General features: G+C 39.5%; 1 protein-coding gene across 4 annotated transcripts in view; it reads right to left on the minus strand.

Moving 5' to 3' along the window:
- Positions 1-535: 535 nt before the first annotated feature.
- The window catches only part of Pak1 (p21 (RAC1) activated kinase 1), a 114,532-nt gene continuing 91,267 nt past the window's right edge, over positions 536-23,800 (minus strand). For all 4 annotated transcript variants that reach the window (XM_052760501.1, XM_052760499.1, XM_052760500.1 and 1 more), the window contains exons 8-15: positions 23,387-23,450; positions 18,993-19,041; positions 13,354-13,466; positions 11,307-11,424; positions 8,718-8,817; positions 7,360-7,556; positions 3,997-4,134; positions 536-735 (exon numbers count right to left, since the gene is read on the minus strand). In XM_052760501.1, the coding sequence (XP_052616461.1) occupies positions 649-735; positions 3,997-4,134; positions 7,360-7,556; positions 8,718-8,817; positions 11,307-11,424; positions 13,354-13,466; positions 18,993-19,041; positions 23,387-23,450 (866 nt within the window). In that variant the 3' untranslated portion in view covers positions 536-648. The remainder of the gene's footprint in view (positions 736-3,996; positions 4,135-7,359; positions 7,557-8,717; positions 8,818-11,306; positions 11,425-13,353; positions 13,467-18,992; positions 19,042-23,386; positions 23,451-23,800) is intronic.

Genomic DNA, 23,800 nt, shown 5'->3' on the forward strand with positions numbered 1-23,800 from the left:
TAAGACCATTTCACTAGAAATAGCACAGGGAACACTACTGGATCATGGTTCTCCCAAACAGCTGCTAGAAGCACACACAGAGAAAAACATGGCAGTTCTCCCATGTCAGGATCAGCTGCACCAAGGTCTGGTTCAGGAAACAGAGCCACTTCATGTCCCTGGCAGATTATCAGGCCCCATGGCATTCCAAAGCTGTTATGGTTTTCAGATACAATGAGGTGTTTGGGCAATTTGGTCACAGAAAGAAAGCACTAAAGAAATTTCAACTGATTGCAAATTGATAATGCTATCAAACCATAAATTTATGTAGTCAAGAACTGCTTGTGAGGGGTAAGGAAGGGGATGGTTGAGATCTCTGTTTCGTAGAAACAGGTTTATTCAGGTAACCCTTGCTCGTAAGTCACCTCCCCATGCCCACGAACTGGAAGGGGTTCCTATTTAGAAACGGCCAGTGCTGGATAGGTCATCCAGTCAGCAGTTCTCGTCAGTGCTTGACACATGGTTTCCAAGGATCGAAGTCTTGAGAGCACTAGATCAGGAAATGGGAGAAGCAAAGCCAGGAGAGGAGGACATGAGGGGCGGGAGTTCCCGAAACAAGAGTTTCTTTCCTAGAAGGCTTGGCACGATGATGCTGGGGTGAGTGTGGTTTCAGTGACTGTTCTTGGTTGCCTCCTTTGCTGCCGCAATCAGTGGAGTGAGACTGGAGAGGGGCTTGGCAATCTTCAGGAATTGATGCTGGAAGGAGAAAAAGCAAAAAGAATACCATTATTTACCATTCTTACTTAGCCACCATTTTAAGACAATAAAGGCATCATGTCAGATTATCCTCAAACTGAAGGAAAAAATATACTTTTTGTATATTTTTTGTGTGTGTGGGGTGTGTGTGTGTCACAAGACAACTTACCAGATCAGTTCTCTTCACTCTTACAGTACAGGGTAAATGACCTCAGGCTGTCAGACCTGGCAGCAGGTACTCATACCCAGGTACTCATACCACACTAAGTACACAAGTTTTACTTACAATAGTCAATACTTAGAAAAAATCCAAAGGAAGAGTTAATAGTTTCATGTTCACATGACACTATACAGAATAGTAACACAGTAACTGATACACTAGAAGCAGGATGAATCCATAGACCCTTTTTTTTTTTTGGAGGTAGGGTTTCTCTGTGTAACAGCTCTGGCTGTCCTGGAATGCGCTCTATAGACCACATTGGCCTCAAACTCAGAGATCTGCCTCCCTCTGCTAGCATTAAAGGTGTAAACCTCTGCGCCCAGCTCTTATCCATAGAGATTCTGAGTGAGAGAAGGAAGGCAAAGTGAGTTCATTTTGCATGATTTTGTTTTTTCCTAGGTAAAATTAAACTATTGGTAACTACTATTTCTGGAGAAGACACTGAAGTTTGGTTTTAAAACTACAGCCTCAGCCTATTAGCCAGGACTATAAGTATACACCATACCTAGGTGAGAATCTCTTGTTAAATCCTTGACTCCAGCAAGGCTAAGTGTTCCAAGAAGGATTTCAGTAGTCTGGTCCTTTCCAAAATTACTTTTACTAAAATAGACTTTGAGCCATACTTTCAACTAAAAAAATACCAAAAAAATGCTAAATAAATCATTTAAGAGAAAATACCATGTGAAAGAAAATGTTATGGAAAACAATTCTGTATGTAACACAGAGTCTCTTACCTAAAATGGCGGGTTGTTTCTGTTTTTTGTTTTGTTTTTTACAATTGTCTTGAGGATATAGACTGTTTCTTCCATTTGATAATAAATATCAGAGCTACATTTCTTTTTCTGAGCAAATGTGATATTTATAATTATCTAACATATCTGGTTCTTCTACCATGCTTATAATAACTTTAATTAGTATTATTATATATGTGTACAGACACATACATAGAGGCATATATATATATATATTTTTTTTTTCTTGGCTGAAAGTTGATTCAACTCTTATTGGGACAAATACAGGATATACAGAGGAACTGAGAACTATGAATGATCTTGGCTAAAGCTTGAAGCTATGAATCCCATATTGGGATTCTACATTTCTGTCTCATCCTATATATTTCTGTCCATATGTGTATTCTCACAGGAGAAACAGGTGTGAAACTTGGTGATTTAAGATTCTGAAAAGTCTAGGTTTTGAATATTTACCAGATAACAATGACAAGTTAAAGAGTTGGGGTTGAGGGCCTATTTTTCTGACTCTTCTGCAGTAAGGAAGCAGTATCATCCAATATCCAACTAAGAAGCCTCCATTTAATTCTCTCAACAAAGTAAACTAAGTAAGCCCTATAAACCTTCCAGCTCTGACATGTTTTGAATCTATAGAAGCAGTGATCAAGAGCATGTACACTTGGGAGGCAAACAGACATGCTGAAACCCTACATCCTCTATTTGTCTACTGTATAATCATACTAGTATATTTCCTCACCTGCAAAAATGGTAATAACCAATCCTGTAATTCACAGGGTTGCTGTGAAAAACAGGTATGTCTTACTGCTGAGTACAGAGAGAATGGGACAGTCACTATAATGCACTTATTATTTAGTAACACTGCTGTATCAGGAAGAAAACTCCAAAGGGCACTTTTAATAGCTACACTTTGGTACCTAATTAAGAATGTTTTCAATAACAACAGACTTAGCACAGTACTGGTACATTTCCCAATGCCTATGGTTTCCAGCACACAAATCACATGAAAGGCAAAAAGGATTCTACATTGTACCTGTGTTTAAGGAGCCTTTTCATCCCAAAGGATCCTACAAATAATGGCTTATACTTGGCAGAACCCAGATCCCATACCTAATAGAGCAGTGCTCTGAACAGTAGCCTCAATTACAAACAGATGTTAAAAATGTAGGTAGGTAAACATCTCTATTCAACTCTATAAATATTTTCTGAGCACTAATTCTCAGTCAGATGCCCATATAAGAAGAAATCCAGAGAGTAATAAAAGAGTTTACAGTAGAGTGGTCAAGACAGAGAGGTCCATACGTAACTAATACAGGGCAGTGTGCTAAGGTCCCGTTTTGTCTATTCTGCTCAGTGATTCTCTGGCCTAGTAACACACAGTAACTGATTAATCTGCAGACATACACTGTCACCTCCATAAAGCTGAATGTGATACTTCCTAATAAATTAACAGTTTGCAGTTTAGTAAAATGACAAGAAATAAGAAATTGTATTAAAATAAATGCTAACCATAAATGATATCACTTGCTAACAGTAGTTTTTGAAACCATATAAACTAAGCTGTGACTGCAGGATAAAGTACTTTTTATAAAAGACTTGGTAAATCCAACTCTGGGTTTCACTATACCCTTCTAGAGTCTCACTGCAAGCAAACAGAGTATTGCTGCCACCATCTGAAGTTTGCAGTGATGAGACTGTAAAGACTCCAAAACTGCACTACCCCCTAGACCAGTGGTTCTCAATCGGGGGTTCCATATCAGATATTTACATTACGATTCATAACAGTACAAAATTACAGTTATGAAGTAGTAATGAAATAACTTTATGGCTGGGGGTCACCACAACATGAGGAACTGTATTAAAGGATCGAAGCGTTAGGAAAGTTGAGAACCACTGCCCCAGATTGCTGTTTCTTTGTATTGTTTACATGTATCCCGGTAAAATGTAACTGGTACAAAATTAAACTTCTCAGAGAGCTACTTCTCTAGACCCAAATTTAATAGGCTAATTTAGGCAAAATAAAAGACGTCTGAAAGATAGAAAACACTTCAAGAGAAGCTCAGAAAGTAGACTTTGAGTGGAGCCTAGGAAAATGTGTAAGGTTTAAACAGACTGAGGACGAAACGAAGGGATAACCTTAAGCAAAGGCCCAGGGGTGACGGTCAGGGAGTTAGAAGTACAAGTGAGACAGCAGGAGAGAAGTCTTCAGTAAGCAACCCCAAAGACAAAAATAAGGTGCAAAGGCTTAGCTAGCGCTTCTTTCAATGAGGCGGCTCCCTGCAGAAGGACAGTTACCTGCAGTAGCTCTTTAGCTGAACCTCTCTTCTCCACATCCATCTCAAGACAGCGGTTCAGAAAGTCCCGGAAAATAGCCGACAGCTTCTCTGGGTTCTGAAGCTCTGGGGTCCCATTGGTGGCAATGAGGTACAAGGCCTGGCAATACAAATGAAGAATCAGGTTGCTTTCACTGAGGCTCTCTCTCTTGGTCTCAAGACATATCGTCTAAAAGTACAGCCAGCTGCGGTATGCTCTAGGACACAAGGAGGCAGCTGTGATGTTCTGCAGAGAATATACTAACCCAAGGATCAAGTTTAACATTTCAAGGCCATGTGACCATGTATATGCACTTAATATATAACTTCTTTGCTAATAAAACAATGTTTCACTGGGCAGTGGTGGCACACACCTTTAATCCCAGCACTTGGGAGGCAGAGCCAGGCAGATCTCTGTGAGTTCAGGCCAGCCTGGTCTACAGAGTGAGATCCAGGACAGCCAGGACTACATAGAGAAACCCTGTCTTGAAAAACACCAAAAAAAAAAAAAAACAAAACAAACCAAAAATAAACCCAAAAAACAAAACAATGTTTCATATATCCACAAAAATAAAGAGTACATTTACGAAGTACTTTGAACACTTCTGAGGTGTTATAATCTAAGGGTTTATTCTTTTTCTTGATTAACAATAAACAGATATAAAGGGTTTATTATTCACTGAGCATGGTAAGTTAAAAATCTCTTTAGTTGCTGGCAGAAATTGCTGCTGACACCTTCACTGAACTCAGTCACCCAAGAGGACTATAAAAAAGCATCAACTGCTTTTCTGCTGCTTCCCTGCCCCAACATGAAGCAACTCTTGAAAAATAAAGAAAAACATATGTTTTTATAAGCACCAAGCTCTTTGATAACAAGGTTCGTTCTCTCTCTCACTCTCATTTTTTTGAGACAAGGTTTCTTTGTGTAGCTGTGGCTGACCTGGAACTCAGTCTCTAGACAAGGCTGGCCTCGAACTCACAGAGATCCGCCTGCCTCTGCCTCTTGAGTGCTGGGATTAAAGACATGTGCCACCACACTCAGCTGCACTGTCTCATTTTTAATGACCACAGTAACTGAGTAAGAGGCAGGGCAAATGACTGTCCCCTTTCACACGTAAGACTATACATCTGTTGCACTCAGTGTTCACCTGTACTCATTCTAATCCCAGTCTTATTTCCATCATACCACACTGATCACCTTCATATCCCAGGCAGAGGAGGATGTGTTACATGTGGAGTCAGAGGGCAAAGCTGGGACCAAAGGGTAGAAACTAAGACAGTCTCATTTTGAGATAATGAAGCACTTTCCAGGAACTGGAGCTATCCAAGAGTGATATGAGCATGAGGTTAAGGGTGAATATCCCTTATAGGGGAATTCCTGCACCAGATAGGAGGATGGATGAAATGAGAAAATAAAAGCCATCAAAATCACCACTTCCTTGCATCTTTGTTGTATACTCTGCTTCCCTCTCCATTACAAAACAGAAACACGTCCATGCTGTAATCCTTTATTCTAGCTAGCTTCTCTTATCTAGTTAAGGACATCATTCTTGCAGTTGCCATTTCTCTCATGCAAATGGTCATTTTCTTTTCCCCACTAACTCATTTCCATTAGCAAACACACAACTTTTAGCCTACCTCTTCTCAACTCTACCTCAAGATATTGTTCCATTTCTCTGTGACTCTTCATAACAAAACTCATGTAAGAAGAGGAAAATATTTATAAATGCCATCTCAGTTTCCTCCTTTTCTGTTCTACGGGTTTATTCAAATTAAGTGTTTGTCCCTATCACTCTGCTAACTTGCCAGTAAGGCCCTGCTGGAGGAACACGTCACTAGAGGCGGAGCTTTAGGTCTTGCCCTCCTTGCAGTTTGTTGTGTCTGGTTCATGGGTGGTTCTAAATGGAAGCTCTCAGCATCCTGTTCCTGCTGTCATCCTGCCCCTTCCCTCCCATCATGAACTCTTACCATAAGCACAAACTAACTCTTTTCTTCTACAAGTTGCCTTGGTTACAGCACTTTAATCACTGCAACAGAAAAGTAACCAATGCAAAGGTCACTTGAATTTCTCAGCAATTCAGGCTATAGTGACTGCTGATTCCAATTCATCTTGTCAAGATACCTTCCAAGTCTGCTTCTCACCTGCATTCCTACCAGTGTCATCCAAGCTCCCACTCTTGTCTGAACTATTACATCAGTCCCTCACTGTATTTCCTGAAGAAGGAACCAACATGATTCATTTCGGGCACAAACTGTATCCTACTACTATTACCTAGCTGAAAATCCTTTCCAGTGCTGCAAAATAAAAGCCAAGCTCTCACACTGGCCCACAAGTTTTAGCAGGAGGTCCTCTCTTATCCCTGACTCTGACTACCAGTCTACTTTCTCCTCACTCATTTCAGGGATATAGCTTCCTTGATTTTCCTTGGGGCTCAACAAACAAAAATCAAATCAAATTCTTGATACTTGGAAACTCTTGCCTAAGACTAAATCTTCATGTTTCTGCCGAAATAACTAGCAAGAGAAAACATCCCTTTAAATAAAACCTTCCTCATGCCGGGCGGTGGTGGCGCACGCCTTTAATCCCAGCACTCGGGAGGCAGAGCCAGGCGGATCTCTGTGAGTTCGAGGCCAGCCTGGACTACCAAGTGAGCCCCAGGAAAGGCACAAAGCTACACAGAGAAACCCTGTCTCAAAAAACCAAAAAAAAAAAAAAACCTTCCTCATTACTTTTTCAATCGTTCTTATTCTAAATTTTTTTCAACAGCAGTTACCATGTTACTATATAATATTTGGTATTATTATCAGAACAATATCTTGTATATAATAGGAACTCAGCCCTTCCTTCCTCCCCTCAACCCCACAATGCTAGGAATGAGCTCTAAAAATAAGCTATATCCCCAGACCCTGTTATATTTTATATTCATTTATTTAAAATTCAACAGTATCTAGTCGTTGGGTTTATGTGTGTATTGCTTTTATTTATTTAGTGTGTGTACACGTGTATGTGAGCACATGTGGACCACACAGTAGATGTGTGGGGATCAGAGGACAAGTTGTAATAATTCGTTCTCTCTTTTTACCATGTAGGTCCCAGGGATTAAATTCAAGTCATCAGGCTTGGTGGTAGGAGCCTTAACTCACTAAATCATCTCACCAGATCCCTTGGTTTTGTTTTTTGAGACAAGTTGGCCTCAAACTGGCAATCTTCTTATCTCAGTCTTGTGAGTCTAGGATTATAAGAATGAGTTACTATGCCCAGGTATACAGAGAAAGAGCCTGAATCCAGTTTCCTGGGATTAGAGACAACAGCCCAAATAATTTGAAAGAAGATGGGAACACTTACTCTCAAGGGGTTTTCATTCAGGTATGGGGGCTCCCCCTCAATCATTTCAATTGCCATGATACCCAGGGACCAGATGTCAACCTTGGGTCCATACGCCTTCCGTGTTACAACTTCAGGTGCCATCCAATACGGAGTTCCCACCATGGTGCTCCTTTTGCTCTGCTCTGGAGTTATCTGTGCACAGAATCCAAAGTCAGCTAGAAACGAGGAGAGGAAAGACACACTTAGGATAGTCCATCAGTAAGTGCTGTGTACCCACACATGGCCGTCAAGTTTTGCTCTCTGCAATCTGTCTCCCCAAAGCAGGAATCACTTGACTGCTACCAGTCTACTCCTCATTCAACCATGAAGAGAAGTAGGAGGAATATACAGAACATCACTAGCTTTCCGCCTTCTCCTCAAACCAAATGGTCAAGGCCTTAAAGTCCAGCAGGTCATTTTGGCCTTAATTGCTTGGCCCTTTATACATAAAAAAAAACATTTCCACACCTCAGAATCTTATAATTAACTCCTTCTGTTATCTTCTGGACATAAGTCGCTGAATTAAACCCCAATCCCCAACACTGAAATGTGGCCCTAATTTTATCAGCTCCTTACTCTACATGCTAACAAAGTCCTCTCATAGACGGTCTACCCACTTATGACACAGTTTGTCTAGGTAACTTGTTTCACACCTTTGTACAAAATGTAGTTCTTTCACATTATACTGAAAGTACACATTTATTTAAATTGGTAGTACCCTGATAGTAAAGACTGTCTTCTTTGTATCTCTAAGAGCATTGGCATATAATAGATATTCAGCAATTGGTTACTGAATAAATAACTGAATGAGGGCTGGAGAGATGGCTCAGAGGTTAAGAGCACTGGCTGTTCTTCCAGAGGTCCTGAGTTCAATTCCCAGCAACCACATGGTGGCTCACAACCGTCTATAATGAGATCTGGTGTCCTCTACTGGCCGGCAGGCTGAACACTCACTGTATGTATGATAAATAAATAAACTCTTTAAAAAAAAAATAACTGAATGAGTGAAGTTACATAAAACTTTTTTTCTAATTCATGACAAGTCTCTCATATGAGACTGAAAATTCCTTGAAGACTGATAAAATGTACCCTCAGAGTCTACGAGAGAACCACAGAAATAGGCATTCGGGGGGAAGTGTTTCAATGTATAAAAGAACTGAGAAATAGTGAAAAAATACTGTAAGATAATACAGAGGAAAATAAGTATCCCATAATATCTTATGAAATAACAAAGTCTCTTTGGTGAATGCTATAATCACTATTATTTAATTACCATCCCACCAGAGACACAGCCCCGCATGTAGAGAAGTGTTATCATTCCTTAGACTCATACTTACTTAACTTGACGGAGCCATCCATTCCCAGCAGAATGTTGTCACTCTTGATGTCTCTGTGAATGACTTGGTTTGAATGTAGGAACTCCAAAGCTTGTAGACACTGTTGAAGTAGTGAGCGCAGAATAAAGAAAGAAACATATAATTAGAAGACTAACAATAATCTAACCTCCTCATTTTAAGATAAAGGAAGTAAGGCCCCCAGGAAGAAACAGACTTGCCCCACATAAAGAGGCAGAGCCAGCTATATAACCAAATCTTCTGTCTTCTAACTAAGCATTCTTTTAAAACTCCATGGGGCAGGGTGGGGGTGTAGGAGGCTGTAGAGATGGCTCAGTGTCCACACTGGGCAGCTAACAACTGTCCGTCACTCCAACCTGAGGGGATCCTATGCCTTTGGCCTCCTTGGACATCCACATACATGTGCACCTAACCCTCCACCCCAAACACACACACAACTTAAATTTTAATTTAAAACTGCATGCTGCTTTCATCTTATAATTTTCCTTTAAGCAAAAATATTCTATCAATATATTTCCATGTCTAGGAAAGGAGATACATGGAACTGATGTTTGCAGATGGTCTTATTTTGGGAAAGGAAGTCTGTACTATTTGGAACACATTGAATTTGACATTTCTATGAAACATGAAGACAAATGTTCAGTGGGCACCTGAATTTATTTTAAGTTCTATACAGAGACTGATATTTACAAATCATTTACAAAGACAGATTTTTTTTTTAAGTACCAAGAAGTAAAACTATGGCCTCAAAAATACCAGGCATATATTCTCTCACTGACCCACACTGTCAGCACAAATAGACTTTTAAGGTTTAGTAATGATTACAACCAGTAAAGAATATGAGAAAAATTTAGAAAGAAAGAAAGAGAGAGAGAGGGGGGAAGGGGAAGAAAAGGAACAAAACAAAACACCTATTGTGATGATTCCCCAACACATACATACCAACTTAAAACACTTATATTTACCCAACAGAGTGAGTGGCAAATGGTACAATGAAAATGTCTGGTTCTGGGGAAGTGAGATGGCTCAGAGGGTTAAGGAGTTTGCCACCAAGTTTTATAACCTAAGCTAGATCCCTGGAATCTACAAGGTGGAGTTATCCTCTAACTTCCACATGTATACCGTGGCATGTACACATCCACATACATGCATGTGCACACACACATATACACAATTGCAAAAGAATTTTTTAAATAAAAGTAAGGCAGTATCTTAAAAAATTTTAAAGTGGGTTTATATATTTTATTTTATGTGAGAGGGTTTTGCCAGCACATATGTATGCACATCATGTTTAGTGCTTGTGGAGGTCAGAAGAAGGTATCACTATTAGACTTTAAGAAAAATAATACCACCTATTTATATAACGTTTAAATTTCTGGCCCTGTTTCTCGTGGCTTTGGTGCAGTTCTTGGGATCAAACTCAGAGCCTAATGTATATTACACTACTCAGCTGATCTACACTCTCAAGTTCCCAAGTGCTTAAAAGAAAAAAATCCATATCCTTTAATAGTCACTTCATAAATATGCTGAAAAATGGTGAATTATATACTTCAAGGGGATGAATTATATCTCAGTAAGCTGTTTCCAAAGTGGTAATGATCTCTATTATATTTTAAGAATAATAATACCACTTATTTAACACTTGTACTTTCTTGTCAAGTTTTCTGTTGGTACAGTTCTGGGGATCAAACTCAGGGCTTGTGCAAAGATGTCATTTATTTATTTTTACTAGGGGTGAGGTCTATGTGTGCACTCAGGTCACCAGGCTTTCACTTCAAGGGTAGAGGTGAAAAGAAGTTAAATAATATAATGATTTTTGACCCTCCAAAGGGCAGCTACATCTACACAACTATCCATCATATCTGTAGTATTAAAATTTCATAGGAAGAATGTGATGGGGAGGGCTTCTTGGGAAGAGTTTGTTTATTTATTTATTTATTTATTGGTTTTTCAAGACAAAGTTTCCCTGTGTAACAGCTCTGGCTGTCCTGGAACTTACTTTATAGGTCAGGCTGGCTTTGAACTCACAGAGAACTGCCTGCCTCTGCCTCCCCAGTGCTGGGATTGCAGGCATATGCCACCTTCTCAGGTTTTCTGCTGGAGTCAGTTTATTCTAGAATTCTGCTGGCTTACCTCTACATGTCATTCAGATGCATATTCAAACCAAGGGTGGAACCTTCTCCGACTACCTATCTGAAGCATGTCATTACCTTCTTACCAGCTTTATTTCCTTCACAGTACACAAAGCAGGGAGGCAGGAAAAAATGGTTCAAATGTATGTCCAAATAAAAGAGATGAAGAGAAATAGTATGTGTTAAAACAACTATAATCACAGATTCAAAGTATGAATGACTGTTTTAGTATGTACGTCTAATTTTTCTATCATGGTCGGAACAGTTAGCTTTAAAGAACATGATTACAGAAATTATAAAATACAACCATACAATATGAATGATAAGTGCCAGAACTAACTTCTCCCATTTTGACAGAGTCCAGACTAAAGCCTCTTTATTGTGTGAACTTTCAAGGACAATAATATGAAGTCACTTCCTGTTTGACCCTTGGCCTTACCTCTCGGCATACAGCTGCTATCTGGCCTTCATCCATACAGGTTTCTGTCACCACATCTGTCAAAGAGCCTCCAGCCAAGTATTCCATGACAACCCATAGCTCATCTCCCACAAGGTAACTGCAGGAAAACAGGTATAGGGCAAGAAGGACTAGTTAGAATATATTAAGCCACTGCAGGGTTTCAAAACCAAGGAACTAGGATATAAAGGAAACTATCTCAGGCAGATTAAGAGTCTAGGGTTCCTTACTCCAGGAAAAATCAAAATTTGGAGGACAGAATCAGTAATTTTAAATCACCTGAAGATACACCTGGGAAAAAACAAAACATACATGGTCTGTGAAGTCCCAAACACTAAAACTAAGAACACCATGTTGAAATATAAAATCCTATTTCATTGCAATACCAAAGGATACCTCCTAAAATTGGAAAGACTAGCATTATTCCCACAGCTATAAAGTATTCAGGCAGTATCCACACATGTGAAAAGGATGGGATTTGGAAGTCATATTATCATCAAAAGAGGGCCACAGGATCTCCTTGAGAGTTCTACTAGATCTGAGATCCACAAGGTAAACTGGGTCTAGTTCAAGAGCCTAGCCCCAGGGTCCAGCACAGTAGATACCAATAGTTACTGAATAAATCCATGAGTAAGATAGTATGTATGTTAAACGTATATTATTATAATATATATTAAGTGAAAGGATGGTGATAGGTCTTCAAAAGCTGTAAAATGTACACAAGGTTACTAGGCTGACAATGACTTTTATGTTGAGTTTCTAGGATTCCAGCTTCTTCTAATAAACCAAGGCTGTGGTTTGGTAGCCTGGGACATTATAAACTGGGACATTAGTTAGAACTGAATTTGACTCAGAGAACAGTTCTCTCAGACCCATTACATGATAAATAAAAAGGTAACTTAATCCACCTGGTCAACTCACTGTAGACAAATGAAAAGAGGCTAAATGACTTGCATTAACCTTCTGCAAAGAAACTATGCTGGAAAAACCACGTGTTGGCTTAAGGTATGAGATCTGTCATCTTTTCTTCATCCTGGTAATGGGTCTCTTACTTGGTAGATGGGAAAACTTGAAAGATTTTAAGACTTATCTCAAACAAAGATATGACTTCAGTCTTGTTCTTTTGTAACTTTCTTCTGGTGATGCTGGGAAGCAAACTCAGAGCCTCACACATGCTGGCCAAGCATCCTTCTATTACTGGGCCACATCTCCATCCAATGGTGGTGTTTGTTTTTTAAGGTGATGAAGAATAAATGGGACAAGTTAAAAATGGCAGTGCATGTCTTAATCCTAGCAGTCAGGAGGTAGAGGCTGGTAAGCGAAAATGTTCTGTACTTTCAGTTCAATGCAAGTTTATATAAGGGGGGGGTAATCAATTTCAGTTAACCACAAACTTACTAGTAGTTAACAATGAAACAACAGGCATGGGGGGCGGGCAACAAGTGGATGCACTTTTGTTAAGTTTAAAAAAACAGATTCCCAGCCGGGCGGTGGTGGCGCACGCCTTTAATCCCAGCACTCGGGAGGCAGAGCCAGGCGGATCTCTGTGAGTTCGAGGCCAGCCTGGTCTCCAAAGCGAGTTCCAGGAAAGGCGCAAAGCTACACAGAGAAACCCTGTCTCGGAAAAAAAAAAAAAAAAACAGATTCCCATTTTCTCCATGGTGGTCAGATTTCTAAACAACACCAAGACTGGAGTGAGCATCACATTAAGAGTTTATAGACAACAAAGAGTTATTCAGGAGGGTGAGCAGGATGAAGAAATGTTTGGAATATAGAATGAAATAAAGACATCAGGCAGGAGGACTGAAGAGGCAAACTTCCCTAAATCAGAAAGCACAGTAAAAGAATCAGTTGTTAGAAGCTAGGGGTGGTGGGGTTAACCATCACCCAGGAGGATTTTCCAGCAATCAAGGAGCTCAGCACAGAAAATACTTAGTTGGAAGCAGTTCCAAGTGCTGGCTTCATTTTCTCCTCCAACACATCAGTCTCAAAGGCCTGAAACTTCTGACAGAACCCACCCACTCCATACCTGTCCAGATAGTTCACAATATTTGGGTTTTTGTTTTCCCTCATGACCAGGATCTCATTAATAATCAGCTCTTTCTTCGGCTGCTGCTGAAGATTCATCTGTTTAATGGCCACCTGAAATACCAGTACATTCAACGTACACCAAGGGTCACACAACATTTACTAAGCATACATTCAGCACTATACCTTAAGTACTAAGGAAACAATGAAGAATTAAGGACATGGCCTTAGCCTTAAAGTAATTAATAACTTATCAATGTTAAACAAATGGTTTTCAAAGGGAATTCTCTCAACCAGTAGCATTTCACATCATCTCAAAGACTGTTGGAAAGAAATGTTCTCAGGTACCACTACAAACTTACTGAAATAAAAAACTGTTTTAATAAGCCCCTGTGCTATTCTGACATATCAAAATTTGATACCTCAATATAAAAAAATTTTTTAAAAATCATTAGATAGAGAGTTGGTACTACCTATTATCCTAGCACCCAGAAGGCTAGATAGGAGAATTGTACATTGGTGACCAGCCTGGCTTCATAGTTAAACTGTCTTTTAAAAAATGGTAATAAAAAACAAAAGGAGCTATGAGAAGTTCAAAGAAGTTAATTAAAAAATAAAATAATAATATGTTCTGAATATGGGACTGGAGAGATGTCTTAGCCATTAACAGCATGTTCTGCTCTTACAGGGTTTTCCAAGCATTCACATTAGGCAGCTCACAACTACCTATAACTCCAGTTCCATGGGATCTGATGTCCTATTCTGACCTCTGCAGGCACCTGTAGTTATATGAACATTACACCACCACCACCACCACCACCACCACCACCACCACCACCACCACCACCACACACATACACATATGGCATGGAAAGATAAATCAGAGATTACCAGGTTAAGAAATATTAAGAAAGGGGACAAGATTTCTCATGCTTCCATGTGAAAAAGAGCTTCATGGGTTCTTTGTTTATATAAATAAAACAAAATCCCACTTAACCACTTAGTACAAATAATAAGGTATACTTTAGATCCCTAGGTATTAGGTACTCTTCTAAAGTGTTCACAAATTTGTTATCTTTATTTCTTTCTTTCTTTTATTTTTTTGGAGTCAGGGTCTCACTATGTAGTCCTGACTCTGACTTGCCTAGAACTCACTATGTAGACCAGGCTGGCCTCAAACTCTCCCAACTGCTGGACTTAAAAGGCATGTGTCACCACACCTAGCCAAATTTGCTATCTCATTTAATCTGAGGTACCTTGTATATAACTTTTTCAACAAATGAGGAAATTGTGATTCAGAGAGGATACGTGACTTGCATGCACAGTAATTCAGTAGTAAAAATCAGAAATAGACTCTTCAAAGGCTATTTCATTTGGGTCAGTGACACAGGTCAGCAGGTAATGGGATCCATTTAGTAGATAGAAAGAAGCAATTCCTGCAAGTTTTCCTCTGACCTACACATGTGCTGAGGCATGTACACATACACATACACATACATATAAAAGGTACTTTGTTTTAATTTATACTGCTAATACAGACTAGTCCCCCCAACCCCATACACACTGGGTAACTCTCTTCCCATCTGAAAGCAAAAATGGCTCATCTGCCTAGAAATATTCCTCATCTTGACATCCAAGTTTCTCAATGTTATTATTTCCCACTGCACTCTACTACATGTTCCATGTTCTCCCTGCCTCTGTTTAAGATCACCTCTGTCTGGAACAGACTGTACCAATTTTACACAGTCAGAAGCTTTGTATCATGGCAAAGGAAACTTCATCCTCAAACTTTGTGTGTGTGTGTGTGTGTGTGTGTGTGTGTGTGTGTGTGTGTGTGTGTGTATTTTCCCCTTTTTTAGAAAGTCCTGTAGGATCATGTTATTCCTACTACTTTGTATGAAGAATCAGGTATATATGTGTGTGCATGAATATATCTAGACATTTCAGAGCTTAACTAAAAGCCTCAAAACCACAATGTCAAGCACAGGGATCAACAAATATAGCTGGTTCTTAGAGAGAAAGAGAAGCACTAAGTTCTTTGTTTTGAACACACACACACACAAACACTACTACTACTACATCCCATACACTGTTTGCTAAATACTTATTCCCTAGAGATAGTTTCTTTTTTCTTGCTTAGTAGACAAGAATATGGCCATCTATTAGAACTTCTTTTTAGAAGCAGCAGTAAGAATGAAGGATGCAGGCTGGAGTATTGGCTCAGGGGTTAAGATCACTGAAGACCCGGTTCAATTCCCAGCAGCCACATGGCAGCTCATAATTATCTAGCCCCAGTTTCAATGGACCCACTGCCTTCTGCGCTCCTTGGGCACACACAAGGTGTATGGACACACATGCAGGATAAATACCTATACATATAAAAATAAGTAAAAATTAAAAAAAAATGAGTGATGCAAACATTTTGAAGTCAAATACTACTTCAAGTCAATAAAGTCTTCTGAAGAGGCTCAGCTAATTATTAAGAATAAAAATAATTCATATGGGCCATCAAGATGGGTCAGTGGATCAAGGTTCTTGTAGCCGAATCTGGCAACCTATGTTTGATTCCTGGAACCCACATGACAAAAGGAAAAGAACAAACTCCCTCTGACATCCTCACATGTGCCATGGAGGACATGGTCATCATGGTCATGTGCATGCATTCCCACCCACCCCACCCACACATACACTCATATTCTCTCTTACACACACATAAGTATAATAAAAAAATTTTTTTAATGATTTTGTTAAGCATTTTGACCTCTTCCATTTCTAACTCTAAATGAATTGTTTGGAAATGGGTTTCCCAGCAGGTCAGGCCTTAGGTCTCACTGCATCTTCCCATAATGGCTGAGGAGTACCTTTTCCTAAGGGTTGGAAAGAGACACATTAATCTCCTGTAGATATGAAGTAAGGCTTTACAACTAGGACTGGGGCCTTAAGGTTCCCTTTGGAGCTCCTTAGACCATCCTGGAGGATGAGCTAGTGCCTTGTGAACCTCCCAGTGGTCATCAGAAGCAGCAGCAAGGCAGAAGGCCAGCAGAGGCTAGGATAAGACACTGAGAGTCCCTTTTAGTCACTACTGATGGGCTCTAGAGCTCTGGCTAAATGCCTTGACCTAATAAAACCCTGTCCATCCAGGACAGGCAATACCACTCCTATAAAAGAAAAAAACTGGACTGGAACCTAAAAGCTCTAAGCTTTAGGCTTGACTGTCAATTTCTAAATTTGACTAATCACCAGTTTTATGACCCTAAATCTCTTTATAAATATACTGAAAATAATAACTCAGCCATGATTCACCTACTCAAAATATGTTTTGAGTACTAAAAAAACAGACATGTCACTCACACATAAGTAAAAGATTTAAGTAATAAAGGAAGCCAGCAATGAATATGATTAAGTATAGCAGTCACACTTCTGACAAGTACCTGGCACAGAACAGCAAGAATGATGACTGTGCTTCCTGCTGTACTTACCTATCTAAGACAAACCTAACAACCCTTCAAAGTAATGTGCTGCATTTTTAGGTACAGATGCTGAAGCTAAGGCTTGAAAGAAAACTGTCTATGATCATAATCAATGCTCACAGACCAGTATAACTCCAAAAGCTCTTCTAATATGTTCTTTCTATTACACACATTAACTTTAAAAACAAGCTTGAAAAATGACTGATCTCTAACAGGGAGATTTCCCAGCACTAACATGCTAACCTGTCTATATGTGACAGACAAAAGCTCCCCTCTTCCAGCTAGATAACACCCCCACAATCATTCACAATGACTAAGAGCATCACTCTAGCCTCACTACAGATTTATATTCCCTTGGGCAGGAAATGAGGCCTTCCTGACCACACTGCATTAGCCTCTCTAATGGATTTGCTTCCATTCATAGTTTTTTTAACCACAAGACAAGCACACGGCAAAGTCAAGTTTCTCTTTCCTGTGGCCCGCTTCTCACACAGGCATCTCCAAGACTTCCAGGAACACAATCACCCGTCTGTCTCCCATCAAAGGTTACAAGGCCTAAGAGGACAGAAACATGGTAAAAGGAGGTCTCTAATACCTAACCTTAGCTCCTCTGCTGTGACTCTGCAGCCCAAAATACACAGGATTTAATTCTAACTCAGACCCCTGATAGAAAAAGATCAAATGGTTCACCCAAGGTAGCAGATAATAACTTTAGGCATGCATCCATGTCTTTAAATTTTCAATTAATTATTAACTATAATAATGATTTTATTTATTTTTTAAGATTTTTTTAAAAGATTTATTTATTTATTATGTATACAGCATGTGTGCCTACAGGCCGGAAGAGGGCACCAGATCTCATTACAGATGGTTGTGAGCCACCATGTGGTTGCTGGGAATTGAACTCAGGACCTCTGGAAGAGCAGCCAGTGCTCTTAACCTCTGAGCAATCTCTCCAGCCCCCAAGATTTTATTTTTAATTATGTGTATTATGTTTGTGTCTTTGTGTGGGTTTGTGCACATGAGTGTACTGCTTGCTGAGGCCGGAGGAGGGTGTTGGATACCCTATTCATGGAGGTACAGGCCCTTGTAAGTCACCCAACTGAGGGTACTGGGAACTGAACTTGAGTCTTTTGCAAAAACAGCAAGTGCTCTTAACTACTGCGCCATCTCTCCAGTTCCCATACTGGTGATTTTAAAAATTGATTTACTCTCACACAACATCAGTATTTGGCTTTTACACCTCTAAAAAGTTAACCAGAACCCAATAAAACCTGTACTATCCCTCAAAGATACCAGATTTTGATAACCAAAAATATATAAGTAGATCAAAGCAGCCTCTCTCAGAGAAGCAAAATTTTATTTTCACTCAAAGAAGTTCCTCTCTCAGTTTCTGAGCTCCAATACTTTTATAACTAAGAATTTCTCCCAGGTAGCTACTAACCACAACCCACCTGTCAGCATTCCTGTTTTGTAAACAATCAAGGGTAGTCTACAAGGAACCTCCAATTGATATTCCCTTCATGGATTCCTTTTGCTGATCTTGGATCAGCGGGCTTTAGCAATAAGGTCAGCATTCTGATGGCTTAATAAAATAAGGACAAAGAGGAACCTCCCAATAAACAAGGCCTCCAATGTCCAGTGGGATCTGAAGCACAGAGTTGGAAGTTACTAGATTAGAAGCTGACAGCCATAGGTTTAAATCTCCCATAACTAGGCAGTTCAGTAAGATCTCTCCAGCTATCCACCTTCTTTATACTTATACCTCTGACTTTATTCTTTCTCCTTGAACAATATTGCCACCTGGAAGTTGTTCTCACATTCTATCATTAAGTTCTGTCAAGTTACCTGCTAACCATTTCTCAAATCTACTTACTTCTACAGCTACATCTCTCATGGGGAATTATAAAACCATCTCTTGGCTTACACGGTCCATCCTTCCTCCTCTAACCTGCTCTCCATCCTGATCTTTGGTAGCTTTTGCAAAAGTTTAAAGTCTCATCATATTCATCTCCTATTTGAGCCTACCAAGGTACAGAAAGAAACCAGAAATGTCCCACTGAGCCAAAGAGAGAGAAAGGGAGGCATGGGGGGATAAAATTAACTGCAAATGAAATTAAAAACAAACACTTTAGGAGTAGAAGTCCAACAGCTGGTGATGAGTACTTACCTCCTGCCCTGTGGCTACGTCCATTGCAGTATACACTGTGCCTGAAGCACTGAAAGGAAGATAAGGGAGGAAGGAACATAAACACAGGTGGTCAGTGAGGTAGTATTTGTTCATGCAGCTCTGCACACAACCTGGAACTATGTGAACAAAAGCAGCCAGGGTAAAGCCTCCCTCTGCAACCTCCCACTCTCGCATTTGAAAGCCAGTGTGTGGTAGTAAAGAAGGAAGGCCTTAACCAATCTAGAACTTCTACTTTGTCTGATCTCAAGCAACTTATGACTCGGAGCTTTACTTAGACACATATGTCAGAGTTTAGTTCATAAAATGCAAAAGTGTTCAAAGACATTCATTCTTAAACCTGCTTGCCCTCCTCTTCTCTGCTCCCCTTGTGAACTTGCTTTCATTTCTTATACTTTCAACTGGGAGTGACAGGATGGGAAAGGGAGACCAAGGAGAAGTTCAGAATGAAATGGGGGGAGAGATGGCTTATATATATTTATTAAAATATAGACTTTTAGAGTATCAGTAATGTTCTCTTTATTGACCTGGATGCATCTTACATTCTTGTATGTACTTTTTGAAAATTCATTGAGCAATATACTTATGCATGTTATCTTCTTTTAAAATTTACATTAAAAACTACAACTAGAGCTTGTTTTTGGTGGCATCTGCCTGTAATTCTGTAACTCAGTGAACCAAGGGAGGAGGATGGGCAAGACACTAAAAAAAGTGGTAGCAAGGACTAATATTCAGCTTTTAAGATTCTATTCCACAGTTAATCTTTAAAAAGTATAACTGATTTTTAAAAACTATGAAAACTTGGTGAACTCACACTGAATAGCCTGAAATAATCTTGAAGTATCCTTCCTCTCCTTATTATAGGATACCTTGACACTTTTTAAAAATCATACTTTTCAATCACAACTGATCAAAATGGTTTCATATTCTATGGTTGAAATGAAATGCATTTTTAGTTTTTTCAAAAATGATACTGCACATACTTTTCCAAATATATGTACTTCCAGAAAAGCTGAGATTATTTCTACCTCACCCTCAAAGTAAGACTAGCTCCACGAAAGACATATGAACATGTAGGTATTTATATACACACTCAAACAGAGACGGGGTAAGTGAAAGAGATCCTGAAAATAATGCTGCATGATGCTATCTCTATGAAATAACTAAAGCCCTCATCTTGTGCCTAAAATCACAAATCCTGTATATGCCTAGGTAATTTGCAACACATATTTGTAGGTATACACAACATATGTCACATATATAAAGTGCAATTTGTAGACATTTTTAATTCTAGTCTTTTATAAGATGTTCCCAGCAAATCCTGAAGTTACGCTTCCCATAAAAGTCATGTTAATTTAAGAAGAAAAGACAGCTGGACGTATGTGGTATTGTATTCCCCCAAATATTGTGCATGCTAATAAACTTATCTGGGGTCAGAGACAGAACAGCCACATAAAGGATAGGCAGTAGTAGCACACGCCTTTAATCCTAGCATTCCAGAGGCAGAAATCCATATGTTCAAGGATACAGACAGGCATGGTGACTCATCATGCCTTTAATCCCAGAAAGCAAGCCTTTAATCCCAGGGAGTGGTGGTAGAAAGCAGAAAGGTATATAAGGCGTGAGGACCAGAAACTAGCAGCATTTGGCTGGTTAAGCGTTCAGGCTTCTAGCAACACAGTTCAGCTGAGACCCATTCTGGATGAGGACTCAGAGGCCTCCAGTCTGAGGAAACAAGACCAGCTGAGGATCTGGCAAGGTGAGGTAGCTGTGGCTTGTTCTGGTTCTCTGATCTTCCAGTTCACCCCAATACCTGGCTCAGGTTTGATTTTATTAATAAGAACTTTTAAGATTCCTGCTACAGACGTATGCCTCCAGCTAGGAACTATGGTCCCCAGCTCCCTAACCACCACCCCTTGACAGCCTAGCTACGTGCATGTAAAGTGTAATTATAAGATATGGGCTCTCAAATGAGGACTAGATATGTTCAATGTAGCTATTTCTTCACTACCTAACCATCTTTACCTAGAGATCTTTAGTTACAGAATGTGTGTCTATTTTCCTGACCCTAGCCCTCTTTATTCCTGTCAATTTGCACCACTCTTTATAAATGTTTAGATTTTATCTGTATTTTTATTTTGCCTACATGTATGTATGTGCACCGTGTGTGTGCCTGGTGCCTGGGGAAGTCAGAAGTGGAAATGGGACTCCCTGTAACTAGAATTATGGATGGTTGTAAGCTACCTTGTGGGTGATAGGAACCAAACCTAGGTCTTCTGCAAGAACAAAAATACACTTAGTAACTGAGCTATCTCTCCAGCTACCATATATACACCATCCTTAAAGGACAAACATGTTCAAGTCTCAGAGACTAAACATTTGAGATTATATCTTTCATGTTTACAAAGTTTTAGAAAGCTACATGAGCAGATATAAGATCAGACACTTAACGGTCTTTAGGTCCTAAAAAGGAAGCAAGCCTAAATTATAACAGTACCAACCAATGCATCAAACTGGTGTGACATTTTTAAATTATGAAACACAACATTAACAAAGGTGCTTAATAAATATTTCATTCTTGCCTTAACCTTAGCAGGCCTGTGAAATAAAGCAGAGAACATTTCCTAGATGTTATACATTTAATTCTTTAAAGGCATGTTTCAGAGGAGAAATGCCCTTAATCCACAATCCTCCAAATTTACAGATAAAGAAGCTCAAACCCAGAGGAATCCGACTAGCTGAAATTCACCCGTGTACCTTTTTGCTACATTCTTTTTTTTTTTTTTTTTTTTTTTTTTGTCTTTTTGGTTTTTTTTGAGACAGGGTTTCTCTGTGTAGCTTTGGAGCCTGTCCTGGAACTCACTCTGTAGCCCAGGCTGGCCTCGAACTCACAGAGATCTGCCTGCCTCTCCCTCTGCCTCCCAAGTGCTGGGATTAAAGGCGTGCGCCACCACCGCCAGGTGCTACATTCTTAATAACTCAATTTAATCACCTAAAAACAAAAATGCCATCTATATTACTGAGGTAAGCAAAATAATTTCTTCTCAATATGTAAGCTATCTTTCTCTACCAGCTTGGACTCACAAAGGCAAGGAACTATCAGTGGGAAAGCCACTTGGATCAGGAAAAAGGGCATCTGCTCAGCCAAAAGTTGCTTTGAGGATCATACTGAAACTCAATGTAAATAACAAACTATAAAATGATACGCAAAATGTCACCCCATCCCCATATTTTACAATTCTTTAACATATTTTCAGAAATTTCTGTTAGCCTAAGAAAATTAAGACAAAAAAATTCAATTAGTAACAATGCTTTTGTTCCACTGAGAGCCAACTATGAGCCAAACTTAATTTTTTCAGTTTCTTTTAAATTTCATGTGGTTTTTTTGGCATATTCATAGAAACCTCATTATTTTCACTTTTCATATAGAGGTACAATTTACCAAAATTTTTCTGCATTAAGTTATATGTGTATAATTTGATTTTTACATATGTACACAACTTCCGTTCACCACTAAGCTTCTTGCAACAGTCGCTCTTTCAAAGATTTTTTTTTTTTTAATGTGCACTGATGTTTTGCCATTGGTGCTGGGTCTCTTGGAACTGGATTTATAGACAGTTGCTAGCTGCCATGTGGGTGCTAGGAATTGAACCCCGGTCCTCTGGAAGAGCAGTCAGTACTCTTAACCGCCGAGCCATCTCTCCGGCCCCAACATTCCCTCTTTCTTTGTCCCGTTTGACTTCCTCCCAGACAAAAGGTGACTTCTACACTATAATTCTTTTGTGTCTTTCTATCTCCAGCTGACTTGAGATCCTTGAAGGCAGAGATTGTGCCTGATTCATAGCCATATTCACACTCCTCAACACACAACAAAACTCAGTTAAAGACTTGCTGAGTTCAATACACTGAGAGGACAGCATACGGTTGTAGAGATGAAATAGAGAGTAAAACTCATGAATTTTGTCATCCACCCAGAAAAATAGGTCCCATCCCATTACTAGAAAGTCTATAGAACTGAGTCTTAAATTTCATATTAGTGATTATAGGTCTCAGAACTAGGGCAAACAGGGTTAATATGGAAAATCAGTTATAGTTTGGGAAGCTGGTTTCATGCTAAAAAATAGATGACTCGTTTATTCTTGAGGCAGGGGTACTTTAGTATGGCCAAATACTATTTTAGTATTTTAGTATAGCACATCTCTCATATAAAGCATAATTCTGCAAAATCTGGAAGTCATTCTAATATAACAGATAGGTGAGGCAAAGTAAAGAAAGAGAACAAGGTTGATGAGAGGCAAAAAAACAAGTAAATTCATATATGCCAGTACATACAATTTTAAGTCATTTCTCCAAGGAAACAGAACGCCCCTACTAACCCTTGTCCAATCTTCTCAAACCGTGTATACTTCTTCTTAGGATCGCCCACACTCACTATGCTCCCTTTGAAAGAAACAGAGACCATGAATCATTTTTGTTCCAGATCAAGATACACAAGAGAGCCCATGATCCTCTTAAATCCCTAAGGTGACAAGTTTTAAAGAACTGTGTCCAGTTCCCCTCAAAGCATCCTAACCAGGCATTAACGTTCCCTCAGGAAATCTCAACCAAAAGTTTGATTTATTCCTCTCTCCTCCTCTGTTTTGTTTTTTGGGGGCCAGGGTTTCTCTGTGTAGCCCTGGCTATCCTGGAACTCCCTTTGTAGACCTGGCTGGCCTCAAACTCACAGAGATCTGCTTGCCTCAACCTCCTGAGTGTTGAGACTAAAGGCGTACACCACCACTGCCTGGCTA

This window comes from Peromyscus californicus, unplaced genomic scaffold, assembly GCF_007827085.1.
Source record: "Peromyscus californicus insignis strain IS unplaced genomic scaffold, ASM782708v3 Scaffold_4__1_contigs__length_199733344, whole genome shotgun sequence".
Classification (NCBI taxonomy): Eukaryota; Metazoa; Chordata; class Mammalia; order Rodentia; family Cricetidae; genus Peromyscus; species Peromyscus californicus.